Raw genomic sequence first — 25,480 nt, forward strand, 5'->3', positions numbered from 1 at the left:
TGTTGTTCTTGTGGGGGACTAACCTCCCAGACATCTGCTGGGAATACAACACAGCAGAAAGGGAACATCCCAAGAGGTTCCTGGAATGTGTGGAAGATAACTTCCTTGTTCAGCTGATTAAGTGAGCTGATCAGGGAGGGTGCCCTCCTGGACCTGCCTCTGGTGAACAGGGAAGGTCTTGTGGGGGAAGTAAAAGTTGGAGGCTGTCTAGGGCATAGTGATCATGAGATGATTGAGTTGTTGACCCTTGGAGAAACAAGGAGAGGGGTTAGTAAAACTGCCACCTTAGACTTCTGGAGGGCAAACTTTGACCTGCTCAGAAGGCTGATTGACAAAACCCTTTGAGAGGCTGCCTTGAAGCATAAAGAAGTCCAGGAAGGCTGGACATGCTTCAAGAAAGAAATTTCAAAGGCACAGGAGCAGGCTGTCTCCATGTGCTGAAAAACCAGTATGGGGATAGGAGACCAGCTTGGCTAAACAGGGATCTTCTGTTGGCCCTTAGGAACAAAGGGAGAGTCTTTGACCTTTGGAAGAGGAGACAGGTCCCACATGAAGTCTATAAAGATGAAGTGAACCTATGCAGGGCAAAAATTGGGAGAGCCAAAGCACAGCTAGAGCTCAAACTAGCTACAGCTGTTTGGGATAACAAAAATTTTTTCTATAAGTTCATTAACAGCAAAAGGAGGATTATGGAAAATATCCATTCTTTATTGAATGCAAAGGTAATCTTAGTAACAAAGGATTAGGAAAAGGCTGAGGTGCTCAAAGCCTACTTTGCCTCAGTCTTTAGCAGTGGAACTAGCTGTTCCATGGATACACAGCCACATGAGCTAGGAGACAGGGAGGATATGCAGAATGAGGTCATCACAATGAAAGAGGAAGTGGTCAGAGAACTGCTACACCACTTAGACACACACAGGTTTATAGGACTGGATGGGTTACATCCAAGGGTGCTGAAAGAGTTGGCAGACATGGTTGCCAGGCCACTTTCCATTATTTACCTGAAGTCCTGGCTAACTGGGGACGTGCCAATGGCCTGGAAGAAAGCAAATGTAACACCCATCTATAAGAAAGGCAGAAAGGAGGATCTGGGAAACTATAGACCTGTCAGTCTGACCTTGGTACCAGGGAAGGTCACGGAGCAGATCATCCTGAGTGTTATTAGAAGCCATATAGAGGATAACCAGGGGATCAGGCCCAGTCAGCATGGGTTTATAAAAGGCAGGTCCTGCCTGATGAACCCAATCTACTTTTATAACCTGATGACCCGACTATTGGATGAGGGAAAGGCTGTGGGTATTGCCTATCTGGACCTCCAAAAAGCATTTGATACAGTTCCCCATAGAACTCTCATAAAAAACCTGGCTGCTCATGGCCTGGATGACACATGATCTGTTGGATGAAGCACTGCCTGGACAGTCGGGCCCAAAGAGTGGTGGTCAGTGGAGTCAAATCCAGCTGGGGCCAGTCACAAGTGGTGTTCCTCAGGGCTCAGTGTTGGGACTGTTTCTGTTTAACATCTTTATTGATGATCTTGATAAGGACATAGAGTGTATTATCAGTAAGTTTGCAGATGACACCAAGCTAGGCAGGAGCATTGATCTGCATCAGAATAAGGAGTCTCTACAGAGAGACTTGGATAGATTGGATCACTGGACTAATGTTAATTGTCTGGGCTTCAACAAGGCCAAGTGCCAGGTCCTGCATTTGGGCCACAACAACCCCAGGCAAGGCTACAGGCCTGGGGAAGTATGGCTGGAAAGTGTCAGGCAGAAAAGGACCTGGGGGTTCTCATTGACAAGTGGCTGAATATGAGCCAGCAGTGTGCCCAGGTGGCCAAGAAAGCCAATGGCATCCTGGCTTGTATTAGAAATAGTGTGACCAGCAGAAACAGAGAGGTGATTGTCCCCCTGTACTCAGCACTGGTGAGGCCACACCTGGAGTGTTATATCCAGTTTTGGGCACCTCAATTCAAGAGAGATATTGAGGTGCTGGAGCGAATATAGAAGAGGGCAATGAAGCTGGTGAAGGGCCTAGAGAATAAATCTTATGAAGAATGCTTGAAGGAGTTGGAAATGGTTAGTTTGAGGAAGAGGAGGCTGAGACCCCATCAGTCTCTACAGCTGTCTGAAAGGGCATTGTGGAGAGGTTGGTGCTGGTCTCTTCTCACAGGTAATTAGCAATAGAACAAGAGGGAATGGCTTCAAGCTGCAACAGGGGAGGTTTAGACTGGACATTAGGAACAATTTTGTCACAGAAAGAGTGGTTAGACACTGGAATAGCCTGACCAGGGAGGTGGTTGAGTCACAATCCCTGGATGTGTTTAAGGGTCATTTGGATGTGGTGTTGGTGGATATGGTTTAGGGGAGAACTTAGTAGAGTAGGGATGATGGTTGGACTTGGTGATCCCCAGGGTCTTTTCCAACCTGAATAGTTCTTTGATTCTATGATTTATCTAAATCCTCACTGTTTCCTACAGCAATAATATTATGTCTTAACTTAAAGACATAAGCTTAACTTATTGCTCATGCCTAGTAATATGCAATATATGCAAATCCCCAAATGCCACAGCATATCAGGCTTTTTTTCTATTACTGCTCTTCATATTAACCCACTTGTCTGCATTCCCTTTCAAGACAGCTGCAGACAGGCTTCAGTCTGCAATTTCATACTCTCTAGTGAAGATGCTTAATTACACACTAATTTCAAAGCATTTTTCTCTTCTGCTTAATAAATATATTTACAAACAGTGTAGCTTTACTTACTATTACACGATATAGAATTATTTTAGCAATCATGGTGATAGGGTGTGTCTGTTCAAATACACGAATAGTATAAAGTTATTTTAAAGTAAGTGCTGAAGTTCTTCAGTCTAAATAGAAAGGTGTGTACAGTGTCTATCACACTGCAGTGATTCTTGGACCTTTAAGTGTGGCTTGCAACTGAGTAACCTGTATGCTTATTGCTTTAGTAGTATTAATTCCAAAGTGACTAGTCTTCACATGAGAGACCATTTACCTTTTTCATATTTTGTTAGCTGCTTAGTGCACAAGACATTCTGGATAACCTTCACAGTCAGTCAAAAAACATGCTTTTATCTCCAAAATAACTAAAGAAAGATACAAATTCATACTTATAAAGACAAAAGAAGATAATCCCAGTGACATTAGTGGGGAAAAAAATACAAACTCCTCTCCTCTTCTAAACATGCTGAGAAATACAGAAACATTAATGTTTTCACAAAGGGAAGAAAACTAAAAAAAAAATACTGTTTCAATTCAAACCAAGCTTTAAAAAAAGTTTATTAATTTCTAAAAGTCTGTTTGTCTAATCTTTACACAGGAAAGCAACTCAGGAAAATGTTCTGATATGAAGGCTACCAAAAATACATGGTATACAACTCACAGCTCAAATCAATAAAAAAAAGACAACGCAATATATAGTGCCTGTACTCCATCAACAGAAAAAAGAAAGCAAACACCTCCTTATACCACTTTCAAACATACCTACAAAACATCTGGTGACATTCAATCTGATACCAATCCAGAAATTTCACATAAATAGAAATCAAGTGAACTGTATCTGCTTCACACACAAAATGATCCTGTTCTCACATAATACTGATAAATTATAATAGAGGAAATCAACCGTGAAAGTCATGAAAATGGGACTGAAAGCAAAGCTGAACAAAAGCAAGATCATACTCAGGTGACCAGTGTAGGCAGGAAAATAAGAAGAGCAGGTTACTCAGCAGTTCTACCTGCAAAACTAGTTATGATCTTTAAGACAATATGGGAAAAACTCCAATATCAACAATATAAGCAACTCAGATGATAAAGATGTGTTACAGTATCACAGACATAAATTGATGATTTATTTAGTAAGAGGACAAAATGTAAGATAGCCAAATACTGTACTTGTAAAAAGAAGCTTCAAAAATACAAAACATATCACCTAGAAAAAGTACAAAATAGTAAATATTATTTTTTAAAAAAAAACCCAAACACCAAAAAAAACCCCAAACCATAAAACCATAATTTTTTTCCCATATTTTTTTTCCCTTTTAAAAGGTTAAAGTCCAAATATTTAAGACAACTGATCTAAAAAAGAGAAAGAGATGTAGAAACCCACTATGGAATCTCCAAGATAACTGGAAGATAACTGAAAATAAATGAATGGGACTTAATGGCACACTCAGAAAGGAGAAAGCATCCAATGCTAGACAAAATTTGACAATACAAAATCTAAAGTCAACAAAATTTTAGATAATTCCCTACAATGTATTTTTACAGATTTAGCATTGAGACTGAAATGAATATGGTCTACTGGCATGGCTACCCAAACTCATCACCCAGCTGTGCTTTTACAAAGTCAAAAGTGAACCAGGAAGACTGTTTTGTTGGTTTTTCCTTGGTAGGAAAGAAGTGTGAAGAAGTCATTTATCTCCATGAAATAAAAAGAAAAACCCACTGTCTTTTCCAGGAAAACAACTTCTAACCCATTAATCTACTCCATTGTTTGTCCATCCTCAGGGACATTCCAGCAATGGAAATCCATAGCTGAAAAGGTTTGACCAATACTTTTCTGGTGCTATAACTGAAAGACCATCCACATGAAAGTCAAAGGGTCCCACAAAAATAATTTGCACAAATTTCTCTCAGGTTTTAGTTAATTTTTTTTGTTTGTTTCCTCTGGCATGCATATATCAAACTTATGTGCCTAATATGTCTACATTAGATTTGTTGCCTGGATCTCAGGTGTGAGCATTACAACCTGAAGTGTTTGTGGTACAAGGGTCAATTTAATTTCAACAGGAAAAAAACTGGCATTTTGCCTCCTTGTTTCCTCTCATTGGGCTACTGGAAATAATTCTTGTCTATGTACAAAGTGCAGAACAGGGTGAGTTAGCTCTGGACCTTTACATTAGCTGTTAATTTTGAAAACACAGTATTTTCTTACTTTAAGAGCATGTATGCTGTTAACTGTCCTTACAGTTCTAGAGACATTCAACTTTTAATTAATCTAAAAGTCACACAAGCAGGTGGGCTGATACATTGTTTATTACTAATGAAAGTATTACTCCTTCTTAACAGATGACTTTCCGGTGTACTTAGATATTATTTTAATTGAAATACTGTAATAACAAAAGCTCCTGCTTTTCCTCAGATCCAAATTAGATAAATTAATAATGCAAAGAAGAGGTTCCAGAAACTGCAGAGATTGTGACAGGTAATAGATTACCTGCTAGGATGGGGAATTTTCTTCACAGCTGTATTTTCTGATAAGGCATAAAATAGAGAATATGGTAAACAGGTACCTTTGCAATACATTTTCTTCATCACTTCTGCTTTAAGAACACTATCGTGTCAATAGCTAAGCCTTTTTAAAAAGCACCATCTACTACCAGATGCTAGCTCAATTTTAATTTATTCCACAACAATTTCTCAGAATAAAAAAACTGATCAGGGTTATTCCATTTTCTTCATTAGAATCATTTACAAGCCAAATCCTGGCAGAGATTACTGCAGGAAACAGCAGCACACTGCTATTCCTTACTGCTCTTGCTCAGCTAGCTAAGTAAGCAATGCACTGTAGAGAAAAAAAAACAAACCCCAAAGGCCTGCTTCCTTGATGCTCACAACAGGAACAATCAATCAGCATTCAAATTTAGCAACACAGGGTTGTAAGAATCAGACAATATGTGGGTTTCTCCCCATAGAAACAATATTTTTACAAGATGGTAGTTACCGATGTTCAGTATATAGAGTATAGACTATATAAAAAATTCAGGTAATCCGAGGTGATGACATGAAGCTGTGAGCAGCTTGTCTAGGTGCTATCACCGAACATACTATTTTCACACTACCTTCTCCTTTGATCCAAGAGTTCCCTCTGGCATGAGTGAGAAAATCCTAACACACAGGCTTTGGTTAAACCACCATAGTTAAGCTGTCCTAATACCCCTAATTCCTGTTTTCTTCCACTGTAACTGTGGAGGTTCCTCTGGATTTTTCTACTCTCAGATTTAGATGCTAAATTCAATGCATTCTTTGTCCACCTCTGAATTGACCCTGTCATGCTAGAAATTACTGTGACTTTGAAATTTGAAATGCACTTCTAAGGCAACCTTGAGAATCAGAATGATTATAATAGATATATGTTATTGAACAGTGCATGACACTGTGCAATGTGCTAGGATTAATTAAATTTCAAAGCCAAATATATATATTTCAGGAAAGCTTTAAATTGCCCACACAGTAATCTACATTAATCATCCCATTTTGCATCAAAACTGTTCAGTTTGGATACATGTTTTATTGCCTGAATGTTATTTTTTTTATTTGCCTACTCCTGCTACTGACTCTAAACTAAGAAGAGTCCGTGAATATCACTAACTTTTTATTAGTGCTGATTTAAAACAAAAAGACCAAAGTATGTACACCTACATGAATAACAGATGCATCCTACTCAGCAAATTAAAGCACATGATAACATTTAAAGAACATCACAGAACCGATTAATACATCCAGTGCTCCTAGTTAAGGTATCTGTACAGTATTAAACTAACAGTTGATGTTTTCTTCAGTGTTTCATCAACCATTAACTCTCCTTAAAGTAACTATATTCCAGTACTGTGTAAAATTCTTTCATTTTAAATGGAATAACTGTTTTTATTATTTTTTAATAAAGGGTGGAGGAAGATTAATTACACTTTAAAAAATGATAAAACAAACAATCAAACAAAAACAAACACAAAAAACCCCCAATCAACAGAAAACAACAAAAACATACCCAGAACAAACCAGCTGAAAAAACCACTTCAAAACCAAAGACTTTCTATGAGTTTCAGGAAAAGGCATTGAATTAGGCCTAATCTCGTTAGGAAGAAGCTTCTGAAATTAGTAAGAGTCTGACACTCACACATCTGCCAAACTAGCTGACAAGAGACCTGGTCTACCTCACCTAGCACACAGCAGCACACAACTCAAAAAGGAAACTTCCACTGATAATAGTCCCATATCTTCTTTCTGCTTTCCTATTTAGAGTCAGTGAAATAGATTAACTAATCCAATGTAAGAATGAAGCATAACAGATCAGAATAATTCTCTGTATGGTGCCAATACACCTGCAGGTGCTGGTGAAGCTAAACAGGCTTTTTAATTAAGTATTTACAACAGTGCCAGAAGGCATGATTATAATGTCTGAATGGAAAATTGTTTAGATGACTGTATCTATCAGTTCATGATCTCTATTTAACAAGACTTACTAGTGGCAATTTCAGAACCAACCTTGAAAATTGCCCTGAATTCTAGAAAAAAAATTGGAAAATACTTGTGCTCTTTGAAAATGAGCAGGTCTGAAAAATGCCAGACAAAAGCAATTCACAGCACAATAGAGTCACACCTCACAAGGGTTATATTAATCCATACTCCCTCAACTTTGTATGAGGCTTTTCACTGCTAACCAGTATAAAGCAAATAATTTCAGTCCAGTTAATATGCCATAAAGAAATTTGCAAATGGGCTAACTTTGCCTATACTTCAGAATGTAGAACTTTTTTAACACTATGGATGTAAAGCCAGTGTCACATCACACCATTTTCTTAAATTTCCTCACTTATATAACTCTCCCAACTTTCTACAATCCCCCCAAAATGTCAGATAAAATCAGATTTATCTGCCCAATAAATGTTTCTATGAATCTTTGAGGATATTTTACCTATCACATATTTATCCTGAGAAAAATTTACTCCTTAAGGAAAGCTAGAATAACGTGATATATGTAATTTGTCTTTAAAAATGTTTGGCACTGTTTCCATCAGCTGGAACACAGACTACATGTTGGCTAAAAGGGTCACTGGTTTAAGAGAGGCAGAAAACCACATTATAGAGTTAGTGGTAGGCAAGTGCACATCTACCAGTCTAAGTAGTAAGTAGAGTTGGCCTGGGTGGAAATCTGAGATTCTTCAATTGAAAAAAAAATATAGACAGAACTTCCCAAAGCTGCCGACAGTCCCAGACATATAATAAATCTGTGAGTAATTCTTCCCAGACTCCTGCAGCCTGTTAGTTTTTTGCAGTAAGCGAACATGCAAAATCTCACATTTATATCACATCCTCCTATCAAGCCATCCCATGCTGCACAGGGCTGATAGAAACTTGAAAAATGGTAAAAATAAATGAAAAAAACCCACCACTTTATGAAAAAGTCAGTAAATAACAAAGTCATGGACAAACTATTAACTATCACTATAGCTATTGTTAAACAATTTTTTGCATTGATGATTAAAAAAAAATTACATATGTCATATAAATGTCTCTATTCTGGGAGTAACACAGTATTTATTCCTTCATTCAAATATTTATATTTGTATAGTATTGTGACTTTGTTTCTTTCATCAGCTATGAAAGCAGTGATATTACATACATTTGAAGCAAACATTTGAGAATAGATACACCCATTGCAAGGGAAGAATTACATATGCAGTAAAATGCAGAGTAGATTAAAAAATTGTGTTCCGTACTTTTCAGCACTGGCATGCCCTTAAATAATCCCAAGATCTGAGAAAGTAGCTGTTTCAAACCAGGCTATTGCCATATACAACTGCTTCTTTGAAATACTGATAGCATAAGATAAAAAAACAAGTGAAACTTTGAAAGATTCTAAAATCCTTGACTGATTAAATCAATGGATAAAATGCATAGGAAGAATTCTATTCAGCTGTGACAAAGGGCCATTAAATTTGTTCCATGTCTTAATGAAATTCATTAACACTTTCTCAGGGGAAATAATTATTATTTTTGCTGAGGATCTCATACTTCCTCTATCTTTTCATAGCTTGAAACTTGATGCAAGATGCAAAATTCAGAGCTACAAGCACACAAATAATGAAGATCTGTATTTCCATAAATAAGAACTTGCAGATCACAACTTAACTGCATTGCAGCATTATCCAAACAGGGACTTGGTAGAGAGTGCAGCATCATATTTACAATGTTCAGTTTTAAAAACTCCATTTGACACTTTGATTTAAGAAGTGATGTATCATCAGGCAGAGATCCCATGGCAGTTGAGCGAGGAAGGAAAAAGTGGAGGTGACAGCAAAATTAAATGTGTGAAATCATCATGGCCCTCAGGCTTTTCCTTTGGGAGGCATCTCCTTCTTTTGGCCACTTTGGTGAGACTATAAATCTGTGTGACATAAATGGTAAAATCGCTCATCTGTGATAGGTTAAGGAGATCCAGAAAATAACCTGCACTGCATGAGAAAGCAGCTCAGTGATTTTTAACTATTATAGACACAATCAATCTCTGAAACAGAAATTTGAAGATTGCTACAAGTGCTTAATTATTTAACTTTATTTTTTGTCTGCAAATAAACACTGCAGGCTTACTTGCACATGGTGGTAAAGCAGCATTTATAAGTGGTTAGATGTACAAGTATCTTATTGCTATACTTACGGTCTTCACAGGTACATACATTATTGCAATTGCAGGTTGTATTTTTCATCATTTAAATAAAAGCAAGTTTCCCAATATCCACTGTACTCACTGAATTCAGCTGAAGCAGGCATAGCTTAAACCTTGAAGACATGTTTGATTCAGGCAACAAATGTCTTGCTCAAAAAGTGACCTACTACTTTACTAGAGGTATGTGCATTGATCGATCTCTGACATTATCCCAAGGTATATGATTGTAATTAGATCCATTTAACTATAAAAGTGGTAAATATTACTTACAGAGCTCTCAAAATATTACTTGGTTAAAACAGCATTTGGCTGTTTGGCTGAAAATGCATAAAAACACCAAGGCTGCCTGCTATGAACTGCAATGCAGTCATTTCATGTTGCCTTGTATTGAGTGTGTTACTCAGGCTAAAACTGCATGACTGCAAGTGGGTATTGAGCCAGGATAATATTGTATTTAACCCCAGGCTAAATGCTGAACATCTTAAAAGCAAAGATGAACATGTAAGTTAATGGTGTCTGATAGCTTGATTTCCTCAGTAAAGCTGCATGCAGGAATTCCTTGGAAGAAGAAAAACATTTAGCATGGTGGTACTGATCTTCTGTTAGCACCCAGCTTCAATAAGGTGGTTTGAGAACATCATCATCCTCAGAAAAGAAGGGCAGCTATTACCCACCTTAAATAAGTGCTTATAATGAGAGCCTGCAACAGTGCACAGGACTGAATACACTGCATTTCATTAATGGTTCCATCTGTGCTCCCAGTTCCCGTATTGTAACAAGCCCATGATGGGATATGGGTTTAATCCAGTTAGTACCAGAAAAAAATTACACTGTGTGTGCTCTCCAGTCTCTTTTTTCCCCTCAGAAAAGAAAAACAGACATGACCACCATCTCCACTGGTCTACATAATGTAGCTGTTTAGAACAGTTAAGGATCTGTGTCTTAATTTTTTCCCCTCAAATAATTGTGTTTGGAAGGCAAGCAGAAAAAGCAATGCAGTAGGAGAAGTTTAATAATGTCATTGCAAGAGAACTGAATTGCACTAAAGGTGAACAGCATGGACAATGGCATTTGTTTTTCTGGTATCTTCTTCTGAAGAAATAAGACATTAATCCTGGAGATCAGTTATCACCTTGCTCTGGGCTATTTAGCATACAATTTGATGACCACAGCTCTATTTCTAAATCTTTCTAACTCTGCTAAAGATTTATTACTACTATTAACTCTAACTCACACTGTTAATTCAAAGAGATTACTCACACTCAAAGGTCTGCTATAGTTTTAGTAAGCATTTGTAAGCTAGATACACTTCTTGTGAATACAGTAATTCTCATACCCATATATAAGTACCTAACATTTTGACATCTGTGCCCTCTTCAATAAAACATACACCACAGCCAAGAATCCACACTGAAAAACTAGTTCTTAATCTCTTATTCTGTCCCTGCAGCCTAAACAGTTTTAAAAAAGGACTTTCAACATGCTTTCCATAATAAAAATATCAACCTCTCTTGGAAGTTTCAATTGTATAGGAGCACACTTACAAGCCGCACATAACAGTAAAATACAGAGTAGCATGAACTGTTTTTTCTTTATCTCACTTGTAGTCTATTATATCATTACAAATCTGGTACCCTGACAATAACTGGAATATAAACAGACGACATTCATTTTATCCTAATGTATTCTATGCAGGAACAAGGAATAAATATCACCTGTATCTAATGATCGACAGTAATATTTAACTAGAAAAGAGAACAGTACTATACACAGATGCCTGCTTACAGCAGCAGAAGGAATTTTACTCACTGCTGTGTATGGACAGATTTTTGACAATCTATTAAAATTAATATTTTGTAATAAGTAAAGAAGTGTCAAATAGATGGTTAATTGTTCATGTCTTCTGCATGACTGTATGGAGGAACCCTGCTGTCAAAACCAATTGTCACTGGAATTGAGTAGATGAGAGAAAACCATAACACCTGAATAGATTTTGTTTTGAAATAAAGTCTTAAATGTCTGAATTTTAAAATAACAGCAAAACAGAAAATCAGTTGCTCAGTGTTACGCTTCTCCAGGTTTCAGTCTTTAGGGTCTGGACTTGGTCTTGAAGAAAGTATTTCAGTTAAGCCACAAGTGTAACATAACCTAGAAAAATGAAGCTGGTTAAAAACATTTTTTTAAAAAATCACAAACAGGAGTAATTTTAATTGATTGTTAACATAAAAACATCAAGTTTGCATGGCTTTTTTCAAGATTCAAAAAATCCATTTATTTACAAGTGGCAAAAAGAAAAAGCTTGCCATAAAATGTTTACTTAACAATTTCAATGGTTAGTATTAATGTAATGTTAGCATTAACTTCTTAAGTCCTCAGAGGAGGGCCACAAAGATGATCAGAGGGCTGGAGAATCTCTCCTTGGAGCCTTCTCTTCTCTAGGCTGAACAGCCTCAACTCCCTCAGCCTGTCTTCGTAGCAGAGGTGCTCCAGCCCTCTGATAATCTCTGTGGCCCTTCTCTGGAAGTTGTCCAAGAGCTCCATGCCCTTCCCATGTTGGGGACCCCAGAACTAGACACATTATTCTAGGTGGGGTCTCAAGAGAGCACAGTAGAGGAGAATCACCTCCCTTGACCTGCTAGCCATGCAGGCAGGCTTGTTTTTTTTATTTATTTAATGAAATTAGAAAAACTTGGCTTGGCAGAGACCTATGCAGAGCTTGAGTCTGTACTGCTGCTAAAAGTAGGGTTACTTTCAGAGCTAGACAATATTGCTCCAGGCAATATATGTTAACTTTTGAAAATCCCAAAAAGGTGCCACAACTTCTCTGTGTCATGTCTCCAGTGGTTTATCAACTCATTGTCAAGTTTCTTTGTTATACCAGTTCTCCAGTTGCACCTTCTGACACAAGAAGTTCCCTGGTTGCACCTTCTGACCTCTTGTGATCCTCTGAGAAAAATTTTACTCCATCTTGTCTATAGCCCCCCTCAATTACATAGTCAAACAGTACAGACAGATTCCCTCTTAGACCTCTTTTCTCCAAAGTATACAAGACCAGTTCCTTTTACTTATTATATGCCATGTATTCCAACCCTCTAACAACCTTACTGGTCCTTTACTTGATTACCCCTAATTTTGTTAATCTCTTCTTTCTCAACAGAATAGAGAATCCCACATGTGGCATTACTATGCTGAGAAAGAAAAATAGTCACTTCCCTCTACCTTACTGGCCACTCTTGCCAATGCAGGCCATCTGCCACTGCAGATGGAGGTATCCATCTGAAAATATGCCAACTGGTGCCATGAATACTGGCATCATGGCCCAGTCAAGCTGAAGTCAATCTGTATCTACTGCTAGCAATGGTGACATGAAGGTGAGCACTTACAAGTCTCACAGGAAAACCAGTGAGAAGAGGGTCAGCAGTGGCATGGCATCCTGAACAGATAGAACTAGGAAAGGCTAGCTTTGCCTAGATTAGGGGAAAGAATGTTGCATTATTTCAGATGCAGAGATGTTGAGCAAAGAAAAGATAATTACTTAAATTTTATAGGAAAAAAAAAAAAGTATATATAAAACTTAAGGCCAATCAGCACGTGAAGACATAGAAACAGTTATGTAGAAAAGTACACACAAATCAGAGCTTAAAAAGTTAACCTAAAACCAGTACAGTTCTGAGCTGCATGTAAAACCAAAGAGATAAGATGCAAGCAGAAAAAGCAGAAGACAATGTCTTTATGCTTGATCCTCCAATCTGTCTCATGAAGGTACATTAAAATTCAGTGCCTCATCAGTGCCAGTACCCAAGGGGTCAACATAAGACTGAATATGTGGAGGAGTTGACAAGTACAGCTTATAGAGTGGGGAAAGGAGGAGGCCTTACCTTCATGCTTAGTGACAGATTGTTATGGTTTAAGTGGTATTGGCAGGTTCTTGAGACTTGTAAGAGGAACTAGAGAGAGGGAACAGAAGGACCTGGGAGGGTCGGGAGAGAGAGGGGTCAGTATTCCCTTCCTCTTCCTGCCGTGTTCTATAATAAAAATCAGGAGAACCGGAAGCTCAGACCTTTTTTTCTGCACTTTTCTTCCTTGCTGCTGCTCAGAGGTTTTTCAACTTGCCACGCGCTCTCCAGAACCCAACGCCATTGGGCACTGTGAGGAGACGTGGATTCCTCTCCTGAAGCAGCCTTGCCACAAGGAATCCTCGTCCACCTACTCCTGCGATCATCAAGAGGAGTTTTGTATACATGTAAGTTTTTGTATCTGTTCTTCCCCCCATATATTGCTTCCTTTCTGTGTTACAGTAAATTTGTTTCAGTTTCAATTTTCAGTTCTCAAATTTCTCTACCTTATTCCCTCTTATCTTCCTTCAGGAGAGGAGAATAGAGAACAATCCTGCCCTCTGGTTTGTGTTTCACCCTGACCGTGAAACCAGGATACACGTCACTATAATCTTGGAAGAGTAAAAGTCAGCTTCCACATGTTTACTAAAACAACTGTTTGCAGGTGAAAAAATATATAATTTAATTATTTAACTCAAAAGGCAAAAACCTGTTTTTACCACTGAATCAATAAGTGCTTTTTCTATGACAAATTATTCTTAGTATTCTAAGTAAAATATTCTTAGTATGTTTCTAAACAGTCCAGAAAACTGTCTGGAAAATAAATGTTGAGTAAGGGCATAAATTCCACATTATAACTCTTAGCACAGGTCCCACGATTTTAGTATTCTAGCATTAGAGCCTCTGGATTGTAGAAGTACAATAAGGAAAAAAAAATAAATTAAGCCTATCTGGAAGACCCCGGCTAGGATGTAATTGAGATGTGAAATAACAACAGCAAAATAATTGAAATGCATGGCTGTGAGTGCCCAGTTATGATGCTTTCACTCAGCTTTCACTGCCGTGATGAGTATTTTGTATCACTGGAATTAAGGTTATGCTGTCTGCAAAGGCTGTCTATCTACACTGTTTATAAGCAGTATGTACCTCAGCATACTAATGAGCTGCAGTCTTCAATATATTTCTGCTAGCCATGGGCAAGTCATGTAATTTTGGTGAAAATATTAAAACCACCACATGTTGTAATGCCTTCGATACATACTTGGAAATAAACTGTTTTTCTCTGTTCCTTCCTGCTTCTATATGTTAATCTTTTAGCACAGAATTATTTGTTTGTTAATATCACAACACAGAGGCTAGTCTTATGTTATTACAAAAGGAAGATAAGGGAATATGTATTGCAACTTCTATATTTAAGGCATGAGAATACAGTGCTTGCACACCTAAGCCTTCTAGAGTAGTTTTCTTACATTTGCCAGAAGGCATCATTTATATACACACACATATATATATCTATAAGGTATTAATTGCTTCTGTGATGAATTTTAGTCAAATGCTGACAGAGTAATTATGAAATATCTCAAGACTGCATCATACAAACTCTAGTGACAGGGAAATCATCAACCGTCTTCTTGACATGGGTCAGATCTTAACAGGTGGCTGTGAATCTTCATGGTCACCTGCCATACAGGGACCATATTCCCCACTCCCAATTCCAGACACCTCCGTAATGTTTAAACAAAATTTTGTATTTAGGAAATATAATGTATATGCCTTCAAATTTCAATTCTATATAGCAGGTGTAACAAAGAAAAAGCCTTACAGCCATGTTCCCCACACTCATAACTTGACAATCAGAGAAGCCAGGAGTACTAAAGTGTTCAGAATGTCTGAATCAGGAAAAGATAAATTTCCCAACTTAACATTTAATGTAAGTGGGAGAGACTGCATATGAGCATCCATTAGCTACTGAATGTGTAAGCACTAGGAAGTTCCCTCTTAATGTTGTATAACCTTGGTGTTTTTTTCCTTGACCCCATATGAACTAATCACAGAAAGATACGTTGGCTACCCTTATACTGTTGTCATCTTGGAGAACGAAGACAACTTTGACCATCCAATTTGTTTGGATGGCTAGAAAACCATCATTGGGATAAAAAAAGTAAAAGACAAAAGAAATTGCAAGACAGCATTTTCCCTAGATTTCCTGCATTTCCTAGATTGCATTGCAGCTCACCTTTGGGAAGGCTCCCAGGCAGTATGACAGTGTCCCATGTGTGACAGTTTTATGATCTACTCTTCAATACTCATGTATAAATCAAGCTGAACTCCAATACTGTGACTGTGATTTGTTTGTTTGTTTGTTTTAAATTAGTCAATCTGCATATCTACTCTTGTGTATGAGAAGAAAGTGTACCCCTCTCCTGTTAAGTTTTACTGTGCAGTCTTCAACTGTAGTAATTTATTCATACTTACTGACTGGAAGAGAAAACAAATATCTAAAAAATAAAATTTTAATCTTCAATAAATCCATATTAGCTGTTAATGCACTTTTTGGGTAGCCTATTTATATATAATACAAACGTTTTAATATAAGTGTTGATGATGACAAATATGTATTGAGGTATACTGTAAATAACACTTATAATAGCACAAACACAGAAAAGACTTTACTCACCAAGCCACCCTGATCCAGAATTGGGTATACACATATCTGTTTCAGCACTGGGCAACACAAATCCAACTACAAAAACTTCAACCCCATCAGCCATTAGGGCCATTCCCAACACAAAGAAGAGCGCCCACTGGAAACGCCCATGGCCACATTCTTGTATTATCAGTTCGTACTGCTGTGCTAGCTCTTCTTCATCAGCTTTCCTCTCTGTTTCCAGTTCATGACGATCCTTATATACATCACACATAGGCTGACCTAAGGCCACCATGCCATCCTTGCTGTGCCCCACATTCGGGATTCCCTGATATTCCCCTTCATAAATTTCATCGTCTTCATCATGCCCTTCAGTTGCTTCACTTGATCCTTCATCATCATTAGCTTCTCCACTATAATTTCCTCCTTGGACGTAGTAATCATCATCATCTTCTTCATCCTGGAATCGGTTGTAGGACCTCTGAGTGTAGCCATCCTGAGCTTTGTCAACAGCTTTATTCACTTTTTTCACCGCTTGCCTCTTCACCTCTTTGGCAATATCTTTTGCCCCTTTCACTAATGAAGTCCTATCTTTGTATGTTTCCTCCATCTTGTATCAAAGAAGGACTTGCGTTATGCTGCAGAGGGACCTGCTGAATACCCTTTAGAATATCGAGTGTGTGGTGAACAGTAGTAGAAAAGCCTCAACCTGAAAAATACAAAAGAAAAAAGTTTTGCTCCTTCTTAGTTGCTGCTTCATACTGATACAGTACCCTACCAATCTTCACTTAAACACAGAACAACACAGTTCAGGACTTCAAATACACAAACATGGATTTTCTTCAGAGATGCAAATATCCCAGGTTACAAAGACAATACTCCAAAGAGAAATCTAATCTCTCTGCCAGTTTTCAGAATGAAATTTATGACACTACAGTCTTTGGACTTAATGGATAGCAGTTTTTATTCTGAAAGCAAGCAAGCAATTCTGTGCACCATACAGCATACTGACTCTGTCCCCCATGTGACATCCTTCCCCATGTGAACTCCCTTAGGAATAAAAGGCTACCAATATTAGCTTTTCTCTCAATGAGCAACCATGAAATGTCTGTCCTCTGTCCAGTCTCCCACTTAAACAAATCTTGTAGGGAGTTAATCTCACAGAGATTTCAGTCCCTCAAAGCTGACTGTACTTGGCCAATGCATTCACAGTGCACTCACACTGAGTCTTAGCAATACATAGCTCCACACTAAAGAATCAGCACAGCAAGCTGGGTGGATGGAAGTGGTGGCACTTTCACACTTTGAAGATTTCCAATACCTACATCACAAACAGACACATCCCTCTTTCCCCTGTCCATAGTAACAGCAGAGACAGCCTGGAACAACTGTGCATGACCAGCTAATTCACCCCAGAATGTGTCAGTCTGGGATGAGCTCAGATGAATCTAGCTGCATGAAAGCATGTCTCAGTCGGCCTCCCTGCACCACTTGTACCTTTCCATCTCTTCCTTTATGCAGCCCCAGCATCACAAATGCTGACACAGGTCCAGGCATGCTTGCATATTTGGCCAAAGACTAGCCATTGCCTTCTTTTCTGGGCCGTTTTTAGGGATATCAGCAAGGCAATTTACTCATTCCACATCTGCACCATCACCAGGGCTGGTAGAAAGAAATGGCACCAGCATGCAAGCAGGGGAGGAAAGAAATGCAGTACCCTTCTTTGGCAATAGTCCATAGTTAGAACAGCTGAAATCAATTACAAAACTGCACCATTAGTCATGTGCCTAAAGTTAAGAGGAGGTGAATCTGGGCACTGCAACAGGATTGAAGAAATCTCACTCTGTGAGAAAGCAGACTAAAATTTCTGTAGCAGTGCTTCCAAGAAAACACTGCCTACTTCCAGCTTGGGGAAACGGTTATTCATTTTAATGATCTGTTTTCCAGCAAAACCTCAGGGAAAGCTACAATAGTGCAGCTAAGAAAGCAAAGAGATATTATGCAGCAGTAAGCATAAATGGCTGAAAGTTTCTGAAGTAAATCCTATTTCCCTTGCTAAAGCAGTGTGAACTTTCCACCCAAGCCCCTTGAGAGAAGACCAGGGTAAGTTTTGAGAAACTGTCCTTTACTCAGTCAGTTGTAAACTCTTCCCCAGAAGTATATTCCAAAAGTCAATCATAAGACTGATACTGTTTTGAGGAGGAAGAATTTCAGGCCACATTAGCTAAGCTAAGAACATGATGTACTTCTGATAAAATAAAACCAACTTAAAAATCACACAGACATGCAGGTAATACAACTTCAGAAGCTAGAAGATATTTTATTATCTTTCATCTGTAAAGAAAAATATTTTTATTTTTAGTCCCTTCCTCTACATTAATTTCATCCACTCTGAATGTTTCTGAAAGAATTCAGATATAATGGCACTGTTCAATTATTCAATGCAAACTGAAGCGTTTACGAGAAGAGAAATGCAGCCTTAAAAAAGCCTTTAAAAAGCCAGGATGTAATATTTATGACTGAAATCTGTAGCCTGAATTTAGGTACATGATGATCCTTCTAAGTAGGTCATTCTGGTGAATCTTTTATGCTAAGGCAGTTTCTCCAATTACAGCTTTTCGGTTTTGAGATGCTCCTTAGAAGATATTCTTTGTGTACTGAATTAGGCCTCTGATCCTTAGTGTTACCTGTATGTGACTACAGTATTCTAATAGCTGTTACTGAATATTCACTGGGTTTGCTGTAGCTTTCTACAAACACTTTCAAGAACTTCAGGAACTCCTAAAGGTACTCTTCTGAGGGTTAATGATTACAAGGTGTTCCTAGACTTTGAGCATTTTAGATTATTTCAGAGTGTGCATGCAAAGTATTTAACCTGAACTCTGAAATGCTCCAATACTTAGATTACAGATTTCTGTTGTTGTTGGGGTTTTGTTCGTTTGGTTGGTTTTGGTTTTTTCCCAGAAAGTACAGCCTTCTTTTAAGGATTTTTCCTCATCAAATTCCATTTCACTGTAGGGTACAACTATGAGGAAAGACAGCAGGAGTTTTGGAATATGGAATGAACATAAAGTCTAAATGCCAACACTGACAAAACTGTGCTTTGCATTCCCATACCTACCTCTGTGGAGAATAGCCATGGGAAAAGGAGCCTCCTCTATCTGTAAAGAAGTAGGCAAAGTAATACGAGACCAGCCAACGGCCAGGGCTTGCTGTAAGCAGCACTGTAAATATTGACAAAAATCAGAACACTGCTTATTGTGTGTTTGGTGTGTGACTGGCTACACCCTGGGAACCCAAGGTCTGTGGGTGTGCCAAAGAGCAGGTGTGAGCACCGTTTATACCCTCTGTACCCTGGTTGCATATTCTCAGTTCCCACCGTAAAAGTATTTAAGGGAGCACGTTCTACTGATAAAAGATTCCATTACTTCTCACCGTGGGGTCTGTGTCTTAACCACCACATATGTCGAGAGTTCAGCAGACTAAAAACATAATTTTGCAAATGCAGGTGAACTTACAGAATAGTTCCTGATAGAACAAGTATGTCAATAAGGAATTGCACCTGTTCAAACTCATTAACAGTGTAACTCTGCTTACAAAAACCTGCAGATAGACAAAGTCAAATTTCTGTCTGAGCAGACAGAAAGACATACTGAATATGAAATCAGAAATTTCTGTGATTGCTGAAGTTTCCAAACAACACACTTAATTTAACACTTTAAAAAAACAACAACAACAACAACAAAACCAGCTTTGCTTTCTGAGTGAACTGAAATCTCTGCCTTAAGGGTGGTGAGTACAAAGAGCAATTATTTACAACCCATGCATGATAGCTCCCCACCCTTTTAATTATGCTGGACTGATTGGCTACAAGTAACTGGAAAATTTGAAAGAGTGAGGGTTAATGACTACCTGCATAGCATAAAGCAGCAAAAGCATACAAGAGAATCTAGCCATATACTCGTTTGTACCATTTGCCTTCCCTCTCAAACCTGTTCACTTTCAGTAAACTAAACACCACATTCCTGTTCAATTAAAAGTGAACAAACAAACAAAAAAATCCTAGGAAATTAGTTATTTGACCTGAAATAAAAATACTATTTTAAGAAATGCCTATACATTTTTTCAAAAATACTCAGAGATGCATGTGCAAAAAAATTTAAAATATTTGTTCCCTCTAGTGTTTATACTTTTCCATTCTACTATATTCACAAATGTCAGTAAAGTTACTGCATTGGGCTAGATCTGAAGTAAAGGTTTGACATTACAAACTAAATCAATGAGGTCCTATGAAGATTTAAATTTATGAGAAGTCAGAAGACTCATCCCCACAAAGGCATCTTTGTTTAACATAAGCCTTGGGAAGACTCACTGAAGACTAATGACACATGGTATTAACTACATGTATCTCTTCAGGTAATAAATTTTCAGAGTACACTTGGGAGTCACACTGAAATGGAGCTATGGCATTTCAGATACATTTGGGGACCTAGTATAACATCATTCCTGGAAAATATGGAGAAAAGAGATTTCTTATTTAAGATTATGCGTTTTTCCTGTTATTCTACCTTCACTTTTTATAATCAATGACCTTTTCATGGATACAAATGCTTTGTTTCTTCTGACCTTAACTGTTCTTCCAAGTTAGTCTACATCTGAAGGGATAATTTTCTGTTAAATTATACCTACCTCAGATTATACTGCTCCAATGTGTGGAATGATTTTATTTCCACATGAAATACAGACACCTGAACCAAGTAAACTCACAAACAGATGATACATTTTTCTTGCATGTGGTCTCAGTTTATAAAAAAAAGGTAAGAGAACACAGAAAAGTATTATGCATTGCTGTGTCATGACAAAGAATAACAGTATTCAAATTCTATGGCAGTTCTCAAAAAATGTTTACATGGTACAGTTCAACTCACAAGAAGGATGCAGTCCTACAAGTTACCACAGACCCAAGCCATATGCAGAAGTACAACCCATCTGCGAATTTGCTGAGATACCTGCAAACTTCCACCCCATCTCTTCACACACACTCTTCTAGAACAGTTGTTATTTTATTGTTATAGGGTAATACTTGCATCAGAATGCCTCAATAAAAATACATGTATTAACATATAGAGGTATCCATACATACATACATCTATCCATTTATAATAAATAAGATCTAGCTCCAAAGCTGGTGAGAATATGATTTATTTATCCTTAGGTACTGTTCGCAGAAGAAAATATAATCTTCTATAATCTAAGTAAATATTATTTTTCTCATGTTAAGAGTCACATGTGCAGGCTGCAACTTTTCTACCTAAGGCTGCAGCTGCCAAGGATGTGTAAATCACTGTAAGGCTGCAGTGCCACCGACAGTGGCAGTCCCCAAACCTCTCAGCACAGCCACAAACATGTATACAAGATGAGTGTGGGAATTTATTAATCTAGTACACACCGGAGACCCTGAGCTCAGGAGAGGGTAAGTTTCATGGCACACTGCACTCTCTCCCTTCCTGTTTTATTCATTTCCTTCCTCATTAAACCAGCAGAGATAAATGTTTCTCTCTCTGCACTGCATACTCTACCTGCCCAGTTTCTCTTAGACTGTTCAATGAATTTACCTAATTAAGATAAAACCAGAGGAATTGGTTTGAAATTGGTTTTGCTTGAAATTTGATAGCCTTTACCAGAAAAAACCCATAACGAAACAACAACAACAAAAAAACCCCACACGTTTTTACCTGAAAGTGTGTTCATTTTCTCTGTGTATGTAAGCCGTTAACAAAAAATACTATATTTAACTGCTTTTTAGGGCCTCAGAGTACCACCCAAACTAAAAAACTCTACCAATTCTTTTGTCACAGGGCTTTTGACCACACTCCCAGCTCTTACTCCCTTACAGCTGGATATATAAGCACAGAAACAGGATCTGCAAAAGCTCTGCTTAAAGAAGTACAAACCCCAAAAGCTAATGGTACAATGAAATCAGACCAAATTCATATATAAGACAAAACACTTAAAATTGAATCCAGTGAACATCAGGAAATCTTAACTGAATCATCTATAATAAAAAATCAATAATATTGTAAATATTAATTTTCCTTTAACAAAACAAACCAGAATACAACATGATGGGTGCAAAATTAGGAGGTGGGCCATTCTTCTCTTTATATTTGCACTATATTACTCCTCCCTGTATTACTTCTATGCTCTGAATATCTTTCAAAGAATATCCTGAAGGAAGGTGCCACAAAGCTGATCAGTTTTATGAGCACCACCATCCTTTTCAACAGAGACGTAGGCATGTCTACTTCAACTGTCTGTCACTAAATACACTCAGGCTTCCAAACCCGTCCTACCCACAGTTCCACCTGAGGTCACAACCTGGACTGAGGATTCATCTATGGTCTATCCTCTCCTATTAAGGTATTTTCATGCTTTCTTTCCTTTGATTTACAACATACTTTTATTACTGACAGTAAGGGAAGGTGCTACCTACTATGTGGGTGTAATACTTACCAACCCATTTATTTCTTTAGAAGCGAATTCAGCTCAATGCCTCCCCCAACATTACCTGTACAAGTATCAGACTGACAGATGCCACACAACAGTGCTGGGGCTTAGGGAAAACACAGGGAGGTTGAAGGGCACCTTGTAGGGCAAGCTGTATGACAAGCTGGAATTAAGCTCCTTGCCTTTCTTTCTGGAGTAAAACAGGCAAGCATTTTTTACATTTCAGGAGGAAATACATGGTCTCCGACTACATGCCCACTGGGAAGAACTTTCTGAAAAGAATCAGCTTTCTGTGCTGCCAGTTTTCTGCTGGGGCACCTCATGGCATCCAACACTCTTCTCAGTTCTGAGCTAATACAGTCTGCAATCTCCTTCCTTCTCTGCTGCTTGTTTATATTGGCCTTCTCATGGGGAATCAGCTGTTGCAGCCAGTAAGCTTTAGTAAGAGAGTAGTGGTTTCTTGGCATAATTTTAAAAGACACATTAACACCCTGGTTTTTTACCCATTCTGACTTCCAGGCATTCTGCTATTCACACAAAGCACATATTCTTCCTTTTTTGTTATTGACACCTGTTATATTTAACCGTTTGCAACAGGATATGAAAAGCTGAAGAACAAAAACCTTTTTTAGAATTCCATAGTTCTCTTTCCTAAATATTTTATTTTGACACATTTGGGCTAGGTCTTAGATATCTATTCCAAACTTGATGGTTCTATGATTTTCAGCATGACAATTGCTGAACTTCCTTCTCAAACTGGTAACCAGTCACAAGTGTGTTCCCCCATGGATTGATATTGGGTCTGATGCTGTTTAACATCTTCGTAAGTGACCTGGATGTTGGGACCAAAAGCAACCTGATGAAGTTTGCTGATGACACCAAGATGAGTGAAGAGGTTGAAACTCCAGAAGGGTGAGCCACCCTCCAGGATGACCTGGACAGACTGGATGAATGGGCTTACAGAAACCTTATGAAGTTCAATGTAAGGTCAAAGTGTAAGGTCTTCCATTTGGGAACACATAACTTGGGAGCACAGTTCAGACTGGGACAGAACTGGCTGGAGAGCAGCCTGTGGAAAGGGACCTGGGGAGCTTGGTGAATAACAGGCTTAACATGAGTAAGCAGTGAGCTGCAGCAGCAAAGAAAGCCAACAGGGGCTGCATCAACAAGAGCATCACCAGCAGAGATGAAGAAGTCATCATCCCACTCTACTCAGCGCTGGTCAGACCACACCTGGAGTATTGTTTTCAGTTTTGGTCCCTGCACTACAAAGAGGATGTGGACAGGCTGGAGAGGGTCCAGAGAAGGGCCACAAGGATGATCAGAGGACTGGAGGACTTGCCAAATAAGGAGAGGCTGAGAAAACTGGGTTTGTTCAGCCTTGAGAAGAGAAGGCTTTAGGGAGACCTTATTACCATGTTCCAATACTTAAAGAGTGGCTACCAAGAATATGGAGTCACATGGAAAAGACAAGGAGTAATGGGCACAAGTTGCTCCTGGGGAGATTCTGACTGGACACAAGAGTTAATTTTTCACCATGAGGACAGTCAAACATTGGATTAGTCTCCAAGGGGAGATTACCCAAAATTGGACAGTTTTAAGTTTTAGCTTGACAGGCACCTCATATAAAGCATAGTATTACCTAGAAAAGTTGGACCAGATGATCCTTGAGGTCACGCCCAACCTGGCATTCTATGATTCTATAATTCTGTGATACTAATTCAATTTTATTTCTCTGTTTCATAAGCTTGACATTGCACTGATGTTAGCTCTGTGAATTCCAAGCACTAATGTCAACCTTCTCCACCTTAAGTAAAAGATGTTTGCATTGTTTCTCTCTAGCATAAAAAAGTGATGAACTATATATAGAGCGCTTTTGGTGACTTATAGCCCATTTCTTCATTGTCATTCAGCTAAAATATCTTGTGAAAATAGATAAATAATAAAAAACAGGAATGAGCTTTTCAGCTGAAGAACTGCTTCATCTGTGGAATTCTAAGAAGAAACTGAACATTCAACAATTTGACCTAAATAAGAAAGGGAAAAAAGAAGTAATTCCAGGTGTTTAGTAAGATGAAATGAGCTGGGGTGGAAAACATGAAAGGCATCAGTGACTCTAGCTACAAAAAAATATTTACATATATATGTACATACGTGTGTATATATATACTAATGTATATATAACATTAGATTAATAAATTATGTATACTTATGCACATATATAATTAAATGTTTCACTATAAACAAATAATTAGTAGCAACTAACTTTGGATGGGAAGAATGCACAAGTTCAATCAAAAAATAAATACTTGTGCTTTCTGGCTGTATTGAGTTTGCAAGGAAAGGTTTTGCTAGCTGGGAGACTACAGATGTGGCTTCTGCTAGAAGATGCCAGAAGCTTCTCCCATGTCTGACAGAGCCAGTTCCAGCAGGCTCCAAGATGGACCCATTGCTGGCCAAGGCTGAACACATCAGCAATGGTGCTGGCACCTCTGCGTAATGTATTTAAGAATGGTGGGAAACTGGGCAACAGCAACTATGGTCAGAAGAGGAGAGAGAGTGTGTGTGGAAGAAACAACTCCGCAGACACCAAGGTCAGCGGAGGAGGAGGGGAGGTGCTCCAGGTACCACAGCAGAGATTCCCCTGCAGCCTGTGGAGAAGACCATGGTGAGATAGGCTGTCCCCTTGCAGCCCATGTAAGTCCACAGTTATCCTGGTTTGAGCCAGGATGAAGCTAATTTTCCTTCTACTGATCTTTTTTTGTTTGTTCAGTAAACTCTCTTTTAACTAGTAACAAAGTGTTCCAGCTTGGACTGATAACTCAGCAATGTTTATGTTATTGCCAGGACTTCAAGGTCACACCTTTATTCTGCCAGCTCAGACATTACCAGGAGATCTATGACACTCCCACAGAAGGCTGAGTTAGACAGACAGCAAAACTGGCCAGAGATATTCCATTCCATATATCTACGTAAGCCCAGAGGAAGGTCAGAGATCAGAGAAGACAACTTCCTTCCT

General features: G+C 38.4%; 1 protein-coding gene across 1 annotated transcript in view; it reads right to left on the bottom strand.

The window, feature by feature from the left end:
• The window catches only part of SV2C (synaptic vesicle glycoprotein 2C), an 80,626-nt gene extending 64,062 nt beyond the window's left edge, over positions 1–16,564 (bottom strand). The window contains exon 1 of the mRNA XM_010005544.1: positions 15,985–16,564. Coding sequence (XP_010003846.1) covers positions 15,985–16,564 — 580 coding nt within the window. The remainder of the gene's footprint in view (positions 1–15,984) is intronic.
• Positions 16,565–25,480: the final 8,916 nt, after the last annotated feature.

The sequence above is a fragment of the Chaetura pelagica genome, unplaced genomic scaffold, assembly GCF_000747805.2.
Source record: "Chaetura pelagica isolate M959 unplaced genomic scaffold, ChaPel_1.0 scaffold169, whole genome shotgun sequence".
NCBI lineage: Eukaryota > Metazoa > Chordata > Aves > Apodiformes > Apodidae > Chaetura > Chaetura pelagica.